General features: G+C 34.5%; 1 protein-coding gene across 1 annotated transcript in view; it reads right to left on the bottom strand.

Annotated features, from left to right (window-relative positions):
• Positions 1-7438: 7438 nt before the first annotated feature.
• The window catches only part of PCDH15 (protocadherin related 15), a 1196276-nt gene continuing 1187669 nt past the window's right edge, over positions 7439-16045 (bottom strand). The window contains exons 38-40 of the mRNA XM_081104785.1: positions 12665-12735; positions 11743-11842; positions 7439-8152 (exon numbers count right to left, since the gene is read on the bottom strand). Of these exons, the coding sequence (XP_080960911.1) occupies positions 7601-8152; positions 11743-11842; positions 12665-12735 (723 nt within the window). The 3' untranslated portion in view covers positions 7439-7600. The remainder of the gene's footprint in view (positions 8153-11742; positions 11843-12664; positions 12736-16045) is intronic.

The raw sequence follows: 16045 nt of genomic DNA, 5'->3' as shown, positions 1-16045 counted from the left end.
TCTTCCAGATGGAAAGTATAGTGTCAGTCACTGGTGACTGACATAGGTTTCAACGTATTAAAATGATCTCTCTTGTTTAGATTTTTTTAAAAGTCTATGTAGTGAGGTGGAAATTGGCTCTTTAATGGTCTAGGTCTAGCCTAACATCTGGACTTACCTTTCCATTTCCTGACCCCATTCCACTCACATTTCACTAAAATGTAAAATTGAATTATAGGGTCACTTTTTGAAAATATAATTTCTCTTACATTTCTGGCTTTTACACAAATGGTCTTTTTGCTTGACTGTCATCCTCCTGTATTCTCTTGGCCTCTTCTTTTCCCCACATTGTATGCAGACTTGTATATTTGACCTTTCCATGTCCTTCAGGGATGTTCTTCTACAATGCCCTTCTTGATTTTAGAGTTTCTGCTGTCACCCCTCTTTTTATTGAGAGTGAAAGTAACTGAGTGTTCTTAATAATTGCTCTATTACAAAATATGTAAACCAGGTCCATAATGGCTTGTGAGAGCCAATTATAAAATTTTCAGAAATTTGGCAAGCTGGTTGTTTAGCCATCAGTAGATGACTATGGTGGGATTACGTATGTATAAAAATCTGAAAACACAACACGATATTTTTATTTTTATTTTTTTCTAGAAAGCTGGTTCACCAGGATACCACTTAAAATAACACTAATTATGCCCATCCTTGTCCAAATGTATGAATATGAAGTGCTAATAAAGTAGACATAATTAGGTGAAATTGTCAAGCTGTTCAGGTGATAGCATATTCTTCACATTTCTATCTACCTTATAAAAGCCTGGTTCATTGATCTGAAAAAGGTTCCCTAAATTCAAGCTCAAGCTTCAAGGGGGAGATAAAAACCTATATTCTAAAGAAATAGAGAAATAGGTCTGCATTTACATATGCCATCGTCAGCGAACAGAGCAGCTATAGAGCTGAGAAAATTGCAGACCTTTACAACCCGGCCTTTGATTAATGACTTAATTAAAGTGGGATTAATATAACTCTGGTGGTGATGCTAGTTAAAGTAGAAAATATTCTGGCACTCTCCCCTCTACCACTCATTGTAGGAAACATTGATAGCCAGGTGACAGAGTCAGCGACTTGGACACTGGAAGATCTGGAAGAAAGGCTGATGTTTGCAAGCTATGCAATCCAAAATTGAGAAGCAAAGAAATAAAATTTAAGTAACGGCAACTAAGCCAATATATCATATAGTGTACTTCATATAAAGACCCTTAGGAAAAATGTCTCTCAAGTCTCGGTAACGAGCAAAGCTGACTTCACTTCAATAGTTTTTTAACTTTATGCAGCCTATAATTCTCATAACTAATTCTACTTTCCTTTTTGAATTGATAGCTGGGGGAGATTAGAGCTAAATTTGTGGCCTAAATAACCAATGCATAGAACCATGGGGCACCTAAGTCTGGGTGCAAATCTAAACACAGTATTTATTCTTCCCTTATCTTTATTTCCCTTGGTTTCATTCTTTCAATCTTATTTCACCATTTATAGTCTATGCATTTTTTTAAGTCATCATAGGCCTTTTGGTTCTGAAATGGGATATAAATAAATAACACAGGCTGGAGATGAGCACAGTGGCTGATTCTTTAAAGCACAGTGGCATTTTGTAAGACTTGCAACTTATTTCAAGCTGATATTGAGCCCATTATTTCTGCTTCTACTCAAAATGGCCCTAGGGCTCATGCCATTTTGTAGTTACAGAAACTCTATCTATCTATCTATCTATCTATCTATCTATCTATCTATCTATCTATCTATCATCTATCTATCATCTATCTATCATCTATCTATCTATCTATCATCTATCTATCTATCATCTATCTATCTATCATCTATCTATCTATCTATCTATCTATCTATCTATTTATCTATCTATCTATCTATCTATCTAATTAGAGCTGGCTAAAATTTCACTTTTCCTCCCATTCTACTGTGACAGATATTTTTATAGGGTCAGATAATTCAGTAACCTTTATAAGACTAGGCAATGATAGAGAAACCCGCTGGGGAATAGATAGTAATGGGAGTAAGTGCATAGAGCCACAGATACTGATGTTTCCAAATCAAATTTTGTCAGTATGCTTTTTAAAATCAGGTTATTGACAATTAGAAGAAAGATTTTAAGTTTTCTGAACTAATTTAAGGCTAGATTTTGGATAAAAACCATGACTCATTCACAGCAAATCTAAAAGAGCCATTATTAATTCAGTAATTACTGTACATGAAAGGCGCATTTTGGGTAGGTAGTTAGATTACAATGGGACATATGTTGGAGGACATTTCTCGGTATTCTCTCACATCATACCTGTGAAACCACTGAACCGTCCTGATGCAGGCCAGGCATTGCACATTGCATCCTGTTCTTGAGCAATGATTTTATATATATAATATCTACAGAAGCCTGGCTGGCATGGCTCAGTGATTGGGTGTCAACATATGAACAAGGAAGTTACAGTTCAAAGACCTAGTGTAAATTCATGTTGACTATGCTTCTTGATATTAGCCAGGTTGCGGGCTAGATCCCCAGTGTGGGGCATGAAGGAGGCAGCCCATTGATGATTCTCTCTCATTATTGATGTTTCTGTTTCTCTCGCCCTCTCCCTTTCTCTCTGAAATCTCTCTTCTCCTCTCTCTCTCTCTCTCTCTCTCTCTCTCTCTCTCCATATATATATATATATATATATATATATATATATATAAATTTTTTTTTTCTCTCAGAGGAGAAAAAAATTCCATGGGTTTCTTTTATTTCTCTATAAAATCATATACCTCTTTCAGAACCATAGGGGAGAAATGCATTTTGTAATAACAGAATGTTTACTCTGTAAAATAGGTCAATAAAAATTGCACTGGCATTAAGTGGGAACATAGTAGAATCTGGTCGTATCTGTGAGGAAAAATATGAAGAAAACATTCCAATCTTTTACTCTGTACATATAGTATTAATATATGGTACAATATGTACAGATTACATATCTTATTTTATCTCATAATTGAGGTGAATGTTATTGCCATTCTCCAAAGAAGTAAATTATAAAATGACATGCCCAAGTTTAAACAGTGACAGGGCAAGAATTAACTCATTCCACTGAATGCAATATTTTTCTCAACAGTAAGGAGGTATGTGGACACTGGAAAGATAGAGATAAGTAAAGTTCTGTTCTACAATATAAAGAGCAAATGGTTAAAAATTCTCTTTGTATTCAAGTTGGTTGTTTCAGAAAATTTGTTTTTCCCAACCCTGTTTGAGATAAAAACAAAAACAAAAAACACCAATTAAAATTACTATGTTATCAGTAGCATTAAAAAGTTAAGTTGCCTGTGGCCATGGAAATAGGAGCATATTTCATATAGATAAATAAATGGATGCATGGATAGGTAGTTATTAATTATGAATCTAATTATGAATCTCTGAAACATCAGTCATGTTCAAAGACCTAGTGAAACTTCATGTTGACTATGCTTCTTGATATTATTTGTACTTTGATATCATTTAGCATTCTTAACATATTTTTTGTGTTTATGTGATTATCTTTTTTTAAAATGAATGGATAGGCAGTATGTTAGGAAACACATTGTTCACTCTTTTTAAACTTTGTAATGTGTACATAAGTGTACGTGACTGAAATGCACAAAAATAATGAGAATTTTAAAATACACTCTTTCTTCACATTGTTCAAGACAAGAGTTTGCAAAGAAGGCTCTTCTTTTATTATCAAACTAAAATACATAAACATGTAAATGGCAAAAATAGTTACTGATTTTTATCCCCACCCAACAGAATGAGAAATCATTTTTTCAATGGAAATTTATTTTTGAAACATTGTGTAGTGGATAACAATGCATTTTAACTTAAAAGTACTAATTCATATTCTTCATACAGCAACATAATATTTGTTAAAGAAAAACAGGTGTTTGGATAAAGAAATTGGGAAAGCAGGGAATGTGTTGATAATTTCCAAACTATAGACAATGTTCAAGTCTTCCATATATGTGCTTAACTTACCATCCGTTTAAAGTAGATTGCAATAAAGAAAAAAATCTAGAAAGTAAATATTGTTATTATAAAGGTCAATAAATGCAAAATCAAATGAAAAAGCAAAGAATTCCATGTTATCATTTGAGGAGAAATTACAAAAAAAAAAAAAAATAGAGGTCCTCAATATTATTTTTGAACCTATCCCTTAGCCATATCACTGTGTTATTTGCAGGCACCAATGGGCATCTGCCCTGAGAATAGATTGTTAGCTCTTTCTGCATATTTTACTAATTGAGTGAAGTGGTAGATAAGCCCCACTTATGGTACAAAGTGCAGAAAGTGAAGCAGAACAAGAGAAAATGCAAGGCTCACAAAATAAAATAAAAAAAGAAAATGTCTTCCCTCAAGAATCAATATTCATTTTTTTTCTGGCTCTATGATACATAAATGCAATTAACAGTATTTTAATAGTTGCTTTCAGATCCCATTTGGAAGAATCACTTAGGATAAATAATATGTTTCAACATCCCTGTTACCAATGTGGTCTAACATCATGGATGACATACCACATATAAAATTCAAGGCAAATATTTTTTTTTTCTGGATTAAAAAGATGTTTTGGCCAACCTACAGTTATAATTCTATGATGACTCTCAGAGTCTGTAATCAATGAAAAAGAGAAGTCTAGACAGAGAGATTATATTGTGATTTGATGGTCATTGAGTCACAAATATCCTATATGTCAGCTTGATTTTGTTTTTTTCAGTCTTCCTCCCCTTTCCCTTCATGCTTACAACACTGTCTCTTAAAAACAACAGGTTTATAAATATTATAGTCGTATTAGTCCATTCTCAGCGTAACCAGCCAAGATTTGCTATTTTTCTGCCTGATTAAAAGCTGGTACTGATTAAGAACGGCAACAACAAAAAATTGCTATTCCTATCTAGGAAAAATAACTGCCAACTTCTTTATAAACATTTACATAGAAATATCATATATGAAGTATTCTGAAAAGTTTAAACATACTTGGATATCTCCCCTGGGTTCCACAACTTTAATCCTGAGTCAGTTTCATAAAAGAGTGAAAGTCCTTTCAAAGTAATTACTGAAATTTATGTCTAGATTTATGTAATTAGTTGGTAATGCTTTTGCTGCTGAGTATACTTTACCTCAAAATATACTGACCAAATATTTGATTTTTTTCTCTGTGTAAATACTGTTTATTTTCCTACTATCTCTACTAACTTAGGGTAGGTTAACTTTATGATTGTTTTTGCTAAAATGATCATCTTGAAATTGCTGAAATATGTCCGCTGAGTAGCTTGTACTATTTTGCATATTTCATTGTAAAATTGAACTTTAAAATACAGTGACATCTCATATCTTAGGGCATTAGTCTTCTGACAAATTCAGGTTTCTAGAACAGTGCTTAGCCATCAATAGTGACCCCCAAAAGCTTCTGAGAGTCACAAAACTTTGATTTTTGAATCCACACATCTGATCCCTTTCTCAGGTTTAATAACAAACAAAACAAACAAAGACACAAACTTTCTCACCAGGATATTAGAAGTAAACGGGAAGATGCATTTTAGAGAGAGGCACAGTGACAGAACTAGCTAAATATCATAGCCTGAATTTGGACAAAGCAAAAAAGATTCATAAAGCTGTATGCAAAGAGAATCTCATGGGACACTAGTTGAGATGACCCCAGAACATCAGGAAAACATTAAATTATATTTAGTGATCTCTAATTGATCAAGTAAGAAAATATAATATGCTTAATCTAATTCCTATCTAAAATATTTTATACTAAAAGCAATCACTTTGGTGCTTCAAGAAAGCCCTGGGTTTCAATGGTATAATTAATTTTCAAAATTTAATATGCATATAAACACCCTTGGGATCTTGTAAGAACATGGATTCTTGTTGAGTAGACCTGAGAGTGTGGGCAAGAGTCTATCTTTCTAACAAGCTCCCAGTTAATTCTGATAGTTTTTTGAGCAAGGTATGTATGTAATGTATTAATTTTCAATAATGTCAGATAAATGAGATGTTACTGTATTTGATCTCAAATACTTTTGAAACCTTAAATTAAAACCTACTACTCATGTAAGTTGGCAAGTTTGTTACATACAATCCATTCACTTTAGAAATAAGGAAATAGCACTATATTAAACTATTTTAAAAATATGAAACGTGATAGCAAAGTAAATGATAGAGCACTATTCAGTCTTTCAACCATATAATAAACATGCATGAGAGAGTTTTACTGAAATCTAAACTTGGTCAGTGCTGTGCAAAACTTGAGGTGAGTTGTATGTATAGCATACTGAATCATATTCAATAGAATTTTGAATTCTCTTAAACTATATTGTTTTGTCATTTTTATATCTGAAAAGTATGCAACACACAAGGGAAATTTTAAAAGGATACTTTGTTTTCATTTATGTTAATGGTGAAACACTGTGCTTTGTTCCAAGGTTTACCTTTGATTAAAAAAAATGCTGGGTGAGCATTTTCTGGTTCTGTGTCTTATGCATGTAAATATTATTTGTATTAAAATATTCTATAAACTGGAAGAAGTGATATGCTATGATATATTTGAAGCTATGGATTTATAGCCTTTATAGGCATTTCACATATTATGTAAATTTTTGATCCTACCAAATTCCTTTACACTGAGTTGATAAAATATTCATGTCTAGTTGATGTTAGTGTGAAACTTCTCTGATCTTACTACATCTCTCTTACCAAAATTGTGGTTCTAGATGCATTATGGCCAATTTGACCCTTTCCTATCTCAGTATCATTTTACTGAGATTTCTGTGATGCTCCAAATAATTATTTAACTTCAGATAGCTAAACAAAATTGCCAATTATGTTTGGTATGAAGAGTATTTGTCATGTGTATTTATGTGTAGTGAGTGGGACACCAGGGAAAATGGTAAATGATATTTATAAAAGAGATATGACCTCAAGTGTTCCTTAAAAAGTCAACATATACACATGTAAAAACTTAATCTTTATACTAGACAATAAGGGAAATAGACTCGTGATTCTAAATCACTTACAGAAGATTCCCACACTTACTATCACTTTGTCATTCTATCTTCCAGTTAAAAAATCAGCAGGTATAGACAGCAGTTGTATAAACCCACTATCTGTAAAATCCTAGTCTAATACAAAATTTTCCCCATTTTTTTTTAATGAAAAGTAAAATGTACTAAAAAAATTCTAGGACGCTAGAGATGAGAAGTTATGCCAACCAAAAAAAATATATAATTACTTAGTAAATTATTTCTTGTTTATTAAAATGAGAAAAAATTCAAGCCCCACTAAGACAACTAAATATTTAAATGATATATTATCTTGTGAATTGAGAATCTGTCCCAAAAGATTTTCTGGGAAGAACAATTAATTGATACAAATGTCAGTGCAAATCTGTCAATTTTTTAATTTTAAAGCATATTGTTCAAAGTTTTAGCTTGTGTGCCTGATACAAATCCCATACATTATTTTCTCAGTGACAATAAAAAGCACAGTTTATTAAAAACGGAAGTAAAAATGAAAATAATTTTCTGTAAAAATCGGTCACAGTTTTGTCATTGGTATGTGGAGGTTGTTCCAAGGGCCCATCCAAAGCTCCTCCTCCTCTGACTGCGTGTGGTCACTGTGGAATTCCACAGCTTCCTTGATGCTCTTACTGTCAATCATCGACTCCTCTTCGACTGTGCTTTGCACCCTGCTCCCCAATGGCTTCACCGCTGTACTGTCAGTCCCCAGTGGGCAAGGGGCAAATGTAACCAGAGTTGGTCTTGTGTTCATTCTCTCAGTAGAAAATGGCCCCTTTGACAACGTGTTCAGGGGGATGTTCTCCTCATGGGTCACTGCCAACTTGTCCAGTTTCTTAAAATGCCTCCCCAGTCGCACAGGGGAAGCAACTTGAAAGTTATCCATGAGGCAGGCACGGCGGGTTCTCACCACAGAACCGTTCTGTGCAATGTATATGTTGCCATTGATGTTACTGTGGATGTTCGGATGGTGAAGACGGGTTCTCTGGCACTCAGGAGCGCTGTCTTCTCCAGTTGAGCTAGTTTCATAATCTCGATCAACAACTAACTTGATCATTCTTTTTCTTGCCCACTGTCAAAACAGAAAAAAATAATGTGAGATAGGATCAAAGGAATGAAAAGGGCAAAAATGACAATGCCTGTCCAGTTCCAACCTTTGCAAAAAAGCTATCAAAGGTATATAAATCGAAAGAAGTAGAGGGAAGCAACTCTTTATTTACACCAGTTTCTTTCCCACCAATTCTTCATGGAGCTTACAGTTTAATAACTTCTGAAGAAAGTGTTGCTGAGTTGGGAAGTAGACACTTACTTTAGGAAGCACGTGTATTCTTTTAGATTAAATTGCTGCTCTACAAGATAATATGCTGCTCATATTATTTATATCCATTGTTTGACAGTTGCTATACTATTCAGGAAAGCAAAATTGAAAGGAACGCATAGCATTAGTATATTCTGTTTAGAATATACTAAATATAATATTTCCATGCCCAGTAGTGTAAAGATATTTTTAAACCCACATTGTTCTAATTCCTAATTAACCCTTCATTGTTGTTTCATGTATTTTGTATAATTTAGTGCTTTTATTCCATTGAAGTGTCCTGGTTTTCTGGGTCATCACATTGAAATTCATGTTAACTTAAAAGAAACTATTTTCCCATCCTGAAAACTAATTATTATAAACGTTCCTTTTGTAAGCAGCTGAAACACAATGGGCATTTTCACAAATTTACTTTTCTCTTATCATTCCACATTGGAAACAGCCTGGAGCAAAGGTCAAACAATACTAGGTTATTCTCAAAACGGTATTACAGTTTCAGGATATGTAAATTCCCAGCCCATTGCCCTAAGGAAGCTATGCTTTTTGATTTTCAGATATATATCTTAAAATTGTTATGTTTACTTACCTATAAAAATTGCATACATGTTATTATAATTTAATTTTTCTAAATTCACTTTAATTCATATCCACAACAGAATTGTAGGAAATTGAATTTTTTTTAAAAAATGTATTTTATTTAACTTCTAATATCTGAAAGTGCCAACTACAAATCAGTTTGAACCTGTTCATGATATTTATGATAATATCTTTGCCAGGTGAAATGTGCATATATGCAAACATGCAAAAGACGACTTTTAGAGATTTCATTTGTTGCAGCTTGTCCTTAGGAGTTATTTAATTTTTTTAAAATATACTTTATTGTTTCTTTACAGAGAGGAAGGGAGAGAGATAGAGAGTTAGAAACATCGGTGAGAGAGAAACATCGACCAGCTGCCTCCTGCACATCCCCCACTGGGGATGTACCCGCAACCAAGGTACATGCCCTTGACCGGAATCGAACCCGGGACCCTTGAGTCCGCAGGCTGATGCTCTATCCACTGAGCCAAACCGGTCAGGGCAAGAGTTATTTTTAAAAGATGATATAAAACCCACCATATGTATTCATATAATACATTTTGATAGAGAGGGCATCCTTGTAATATATAATGCCACATTGCATTAACAGAAATCCCACTAGAAAATATTGATTAACTGATTGCATGCCATGTCTTCTAAATTACTAATATAGGATAGATGAGTCTGTTTAAACCTATACTGTACTATACACATCTATGTGGGTAGCATGTATATGTTCACGTTTCTGGCATGTTTCTACTCTTAAGTCAGATCAAAATCGTGATCAATTCCTCCCCCTCAAGTGTCATTTCAGAGAGCACACAGGGCACTGCACACAAGAGCACGCGTCACTGCAACACCGCCACCTACTGTGAGCGCTTCTAAAGGGCTGTGCTGTCACCCTCGGCGCTAGCTCCCGGAGGCGGCGGCTTCCTGTGGCTCGCGCCCCTGCTTCGGTCATACTCCGGCACCTGAAAGCCCCAGGGGCCTCCAGACTGACTCTCGCTACTACTGGTGCTACTGGACGACTCCGACTCCTCCTCACTCTCCACACCTCCTTCCGCCGAAGCCGATCCCATGCTGCCCTCCTCGGTCACGTCTTGAGGTTCAAGGTCAGTTGGCTCTTCTATGGCGGCCGGCTCACCTTCCTCTCCTTCTGCGGGCGGTTCTTCTGCTTCTACCGGCTCTTCAGGCGGCTGCTGCTTTTTACCTTTGACTTCCACGACTTCCTCGGCCACAGGCCTTCTTCTTGCAAGAAAGATGTTTTTCCTCGCCTTTTCTCCTTCCGACTCTGTGGACGACCCTTCTGATTCAGGGGTCGAACTCTCCTCCTCCTCCTCGGGTGTCTCTGACTCCGACTCCTCTTCCGTCGTCTCCGAGTAACTGAACTCGGATTCCGTTTCCGTGTACTCGGTGTAGTCGCTGGAGGTTTCCTCCTCCGATTCCACGGTGCTCTCTGTAGCTTCTTCATCTCGGTCCAGGGTGAGTTTCAGGTAATCTTTGTCCTCTTCCTCAAGGCGTCTCTGCCACTCTTCACCCTCAAGGACAACGATGCCTCTTCGCTCCGCTAGCCCTTTCACTTTCTTAAAAATCATTGGGAATATCCTGGCTCTCTTCCATGTGTGTGTAGGCTCAGCTGCTGGTGGCTTTTCGATAGTGACAACTACTTCCTCCTCACTAGGCTCTCTAATTTCAACTGTGGGTTTAACTTTCTCTTCCTGAAAATCACAAAAATGCAAGTGAAGTGTCAGCTGGGGGCTGGTTAGGGCGTGACCTTGTCCCACATAAGTTAAGCAGGAGTGAATCTGCAGGTGACAGCCTCATGCAAGTTCTATAACTGCTCTTAAGTAAACAACCACATCACTGCCTACTGTTTTTCCCACTGTATGTACACAGAAAGTGACCTTACAAAAGTGAATTATTTTATGTTGGCTTGTATTAATGACAGCAAATTTAATGCTTTCTCATTTTTTTTTCTTATACAAAATTTATTTTGCATCTCATATCGAAGGAGAGAGAAATAATCATAATGCCCGCCCTCTCTCATTTGTAGACTTTAATATTTTTATGTATTTCCTTTATGAATATTTTAAATAAGCAGGAAATTTTACTATTTCTTAACTTTGAACAGGATAAAGCTCTGATATTTCTCTTAATTTTGAACAGGATAGCACTATGGTATTTCTTTGTTGTGTGCATGTTTTTTAAAATAAATGTTCAAGTAAATATTTCAGAATATAAGAATAAACTAGGAATATAAGAATTAACTATGCACAACTCACGCTACTTTAAACATAAACATTTCATTAAACATTGGTGACAATATTTTACTTTTCTCATAACTGAAAGATGGAGACTATACTCTCTACATTGCCCAGCACACCTGAAAAAAATTGGAGACTGTACTTTTCGCAAGTTTTTAGGTATGCTGGACAATGTAGAAACAAAAGTAAACATTGTTTTGTGCAATCTTTGATATATTTTAATATTATTTATGGGGGAACGTTTAAGATGTTAGAAAATATAATTTTATTGCCGCTTTATACCTCGTGCCTAACATTTTATAGAAGGATATAAATTTAACTTATATAAAATTAATTTCCTTCTACAGACAAGACAGTGGTCAGCGTTATTAAATTACTATGGAAAACATGTATTAAGTGAACAGAATTTCTGATTTTTGGAAAATTTTGTAGCCTGCTATGCAAGTATGGTTAACAAATTGTTCTTGGATTATTAACCTTACAGAAGAAAATTACAGTAATTACCTCTTCTTCCTCCTCAGCTTCACCAACCACCTCACCATATTCCTCTTGTTCAGCCGGTGGTAACAAGCGACGGCGACTTCCATATTGAGGCATTTCATACCTGTAATAGAAACTTACAACTTTAAACCTTTTTTTTTTTTATGTGATCTAGGTAGGTTTTACCATGACTGTTCTTTTTCTTCATCATTCAATCAACAGATACTTATACCTAACTTATTAAGCACCTGGTAAACTAATTACAAAACCAAAAGGTAGGTACTACAACCTGATGACCAATGATTTTTGCCATAATGGTATCCTGGAATAACAATAAAAAGAGTCAAGTTATTTCAAAGTAAGTTTTGGGTAAGTCTTTAGGCATATTGTTCCTTAACTAATTGAAAAATTTAGGACACAAAATAGGTTCTTTCTAAAAGTATAATGGCTTATTCAGAACACAAAGTCTATCTTCACAGTAAAGCTTTGCTTCAAACATGATCTGTAATGGTCATTACATTTCTCTACTGTATTTTTAGAAAGCAACTTATGTGCGTAGAAATGCTTACTACTAAATTCTGAAGTATGTTTTTTGGGAAAATCTTGAGGGTGACTGGTTTGATGAAATGTTAAACATATCATATAAACAATGATGAATTCAGGAATTGAGCAAATATGATGTCTATTTTCCCCCATTTACATAATTTTGAATAATTTTTACTGCATTCTTAGAGTTGTAGTCAATATTAACATAGAACATCAAAACGGAATTCAATATAGAAAAATGGTTAAAACCTTACTGAATCTAAAACTAGATATGTTACTTATTTTCAAATATGCAACAAATAAAATGACACATAACATGAATGGTAGCAATAATCATTTACTAATCATTGTTATTCATAAAAATATTAAGATACTGCATTTAAAAAATCTGAAAATGTACCCATGCTCATAACTGTAATAATCTTGTCCATATTCCTGGCCAGGATCAATTCCAGACTCCATGGATAACTCCTATTTTTCAAAAAGAGAAATTGTATTTTGAAAACAAATTCTTATTACATTTCAGCTCAAAGTCAGATTTCCAGACCTAGAATTCAATGACTCTCAAAATACTCCTGTCAAGATAACTTTAATTACAAATGTTAGTCAAACATATCTAAATGTTTGTTTGTTTTTTTCTGGCTATGATTGTTTTACATAAAATAAGGTTGTTTTTAGAACTGAGAGGGTAAATATGGAATTTTTTATAAAGGTAAACAGGTTACAGAGGAGCCTATCAGTTGTTTTAAAACTATCAAAGGCAGTTAATATTTTACTCTATTTTAACTATTATTAACAGACTTTAGCCTTGAGAAAAATTATAGCGTTATCTTTATCATTGTTTCAGTTTCCTGCTAACTGTCGTCTAGTACCCTGAAGACTTCTACTTTTCAAAAGCTATTCTTAAGAAAAGATCTGATAATTACATTAACATGTGATATTTCCCAAGGATGTTTATATTTTAAAACATACTAGGTTTAATTAAATGTAATTAAACCAATAAAAGCCCTTTCAAGGCTTCTATTTCTAAATTCTAGACAATCATTTTTTTTTTGTCCAACTCTTAAAGAAAGGTGTTTTTTCCTGAGATACACATATGAAGCTAGTTTTAAATAACTAAGTTCAATTTTATTACATTTCCCTTTTAAATTCTATTTTAACGTTTAAGTAGGTTGAACAAGTTAAATTAACTTTGCCATGAAGTGAGAAAAGGGAAGGAGGAAAAAGTAAAGGTATCCACAGGAAAATAGGTTGGTACTTTATTTTTAAAGTCATCTATTTTTTATAGAATTAATTCTGTTGGTTCAGGAGATAAAAGTTCTCTGAGACCACAAATATATCATTAGAAAAAAAAATGAAATTCACAGCCTGAATAATCGTCAGTTGTGCTCTGTTTGGCAAACAATCTTTTTTTTTTAATCTTCACTTGAGGATATTTTTTCCATTGCTTTATAGAGAGAGTGGAAGTGTGTTTGTGTGTATGGGGGGTTGGGGGGAGAGATCACTGTGAGAGACACACATCGGCTGGTTGCCTTTTGAATTAGCCCTAAGTGGGGCCAGAGATCAAGCCTGCAACCCAGATACATGCCCCTGACCAGGAATCAAACCTGAAACTTTTTTTTTTTTTTTTGGCGGAGGCTGATGCTCTAACCATTAAGCAGCACTGGCCAGGGCCAACAAACAATTTTTTAAAAAAAAAAATTGAATTTGTTGTCGTAATTCTAATCAGAAATTGCTATAAAAAATCTGGAGTTAAATTTCTGTTGAAAAATAAAACGGCAACACTGGTCTCATATTTTCACATGTCCTGAATTTTGTTAGTGGTGCTATTCCTTACAGCAAGCATGGTCTCTACTAGTTACTGCTGTGTGCTCAACCATACAGTGTTACTTCTGTACCCAGAGTCACAATAGGATCCCCCATCTGCTCTTCTGTTTTTACATCTAATAAATTCCATTCACTTTATATTACTTCCATAGATGTTTATTTTAGTTTGCAGTCCCTCAGCTTTACTAATATACAATTTGATGACTGCAGTTTACAAATGTTTTGTGAAACAAATGTAACTAACAGGATCCGTTTTTGCTGTTAAAACTGCTGCAGTTTACCCACCAGAATAGCTAAGAATAAAAAGAAAAAAATCACCAATACCATGTTTTGGCAGGGACATGGAGCACTGGAACTTTCATATCCTTTTAGAGAGATTATCAATTAGTAAAACCCTTGGGGAAATGTTTGTCAACACTACTAAAGTCAAATAAATGCATATCCTGTTTCACAGAAATTCAATGTAGTTCAATTTATATACCCAACACAATTTTGTACAATTGTACACCAAAATACAGTATTCACAACAGGCAATGACTGGAACCAATGAACAAGTCCACGAGGTAAACACACTAAAACATCACACAACAGAGGTGAATCTCCCACACAGAATGATGAGCAAAAGAAGCCAGGTACAAATGAAGCCTATTATTCTATACTATTCTACTCAGGGAAATTAAAAAATAAAACAGAAAGCTAATATGTATATTAGGAGCCAGGTGAAAAGTTTTCAATTAGCATTAATCACAACTCAGATAACGCTCACGGCCTACGATGCTGCCAATGCACAATGAATGCCTACATTTAGAAAAAAAGGAAATCCTATAATTTATGACAACATGGATGGACCTTGAGGGCATTACGCTAAGATGGACAAGCCAGACAGAGACACATACTGCATGGTATGGTATCACCTTATTTATATGTGGAATCTAAAACATATTTAAATAAAAAGTCACACTCATAGAAACAGAGTAGAAAAGTGGTTGTCCGTGGCTGGGGTGTGGGAAATAGGGAGAGGTTGGTAAAAAGGTTAAAAACTATCAGATGAATCGGGCTCTGAGGTTCTAATGTAAAACATGGTGACTATATTTGATAACATTGTATTCTATAATTGAAATTAGCTTAGAGGACAGAATTTATATGTTCTTACACATAATAAAAGCAAAATAAGTGAGATGATAGTTGGGTTAATTAACTAGAGAGGGGTCTCTTTTCACAATGTATACATATATCAAATCACCACAATCTACACATTAAATATTTTATAATTTTGTCAATTATAATTCAATAAAGCTGAAATGAAATATATATGTATAGCATTAAAATATTTATCTCAGAAAAGCAAAGAGACCAGGTGAGTAGTCAGGGAAAGGGAAAATAATCTGAGTGTTGAAGTTGACAGGTTTTCTGGAGAGATGCTAGGATGTGTGCGCTCTGTGAATACTCATCTATTATACCGTGTGATTTGTACCCTTTTAGGCTGAAGTTTTTTTAGGCTGAAGTTTTTTTCCAACAAAAACTGTACATGGTGGGAGAGTCGGAAATGAGGTAGAGAAAGACCAATAAGAAACTGGAAAAAGGTAAAATACATATATCATATTGGTAGGCATAGACTTTGGAGGCATTTATTACCCAACGTAATATTACTAGTTTCAATAAAGTGAATAGGTCTCAGAAATAATACTGTTAAACTAATTGTCCAACATACGTTTGATCTAATACATACAGAGACGGAGAAAAGACCACCAAATGATTTTAACGTCGAAACCTAAATGTCCAGCAATGGAAGAATGGATAAAGAAAATGTGGTATATACAATGGAATGTCATTCAGCCTTAAAAAGACAGAACTCCTGCCATATGCAACACCATGGATGAACCTTGGGAACATATGTTAAATGAAAAAAGCCAATCATAGAAAGACACAAGCAGAATGATTTCACTTTTATGAG

The sequence above is a fragment of the Myotis nattereri genome (genome assembly GCF_964212035.1).
Source record: "Myotis nattereri genome assembly, chromosome: 13".
NCBI lineage: Eukaryota > Metazoa > Chordata > Mammalia > Chiroptera > Vespertilionidae > Myotis > Myotis nattereri.
Note: the sequence above shows the minus strand (reverse complement) of the source record. Positions and strands in the feature narration are given on the sequence as shown.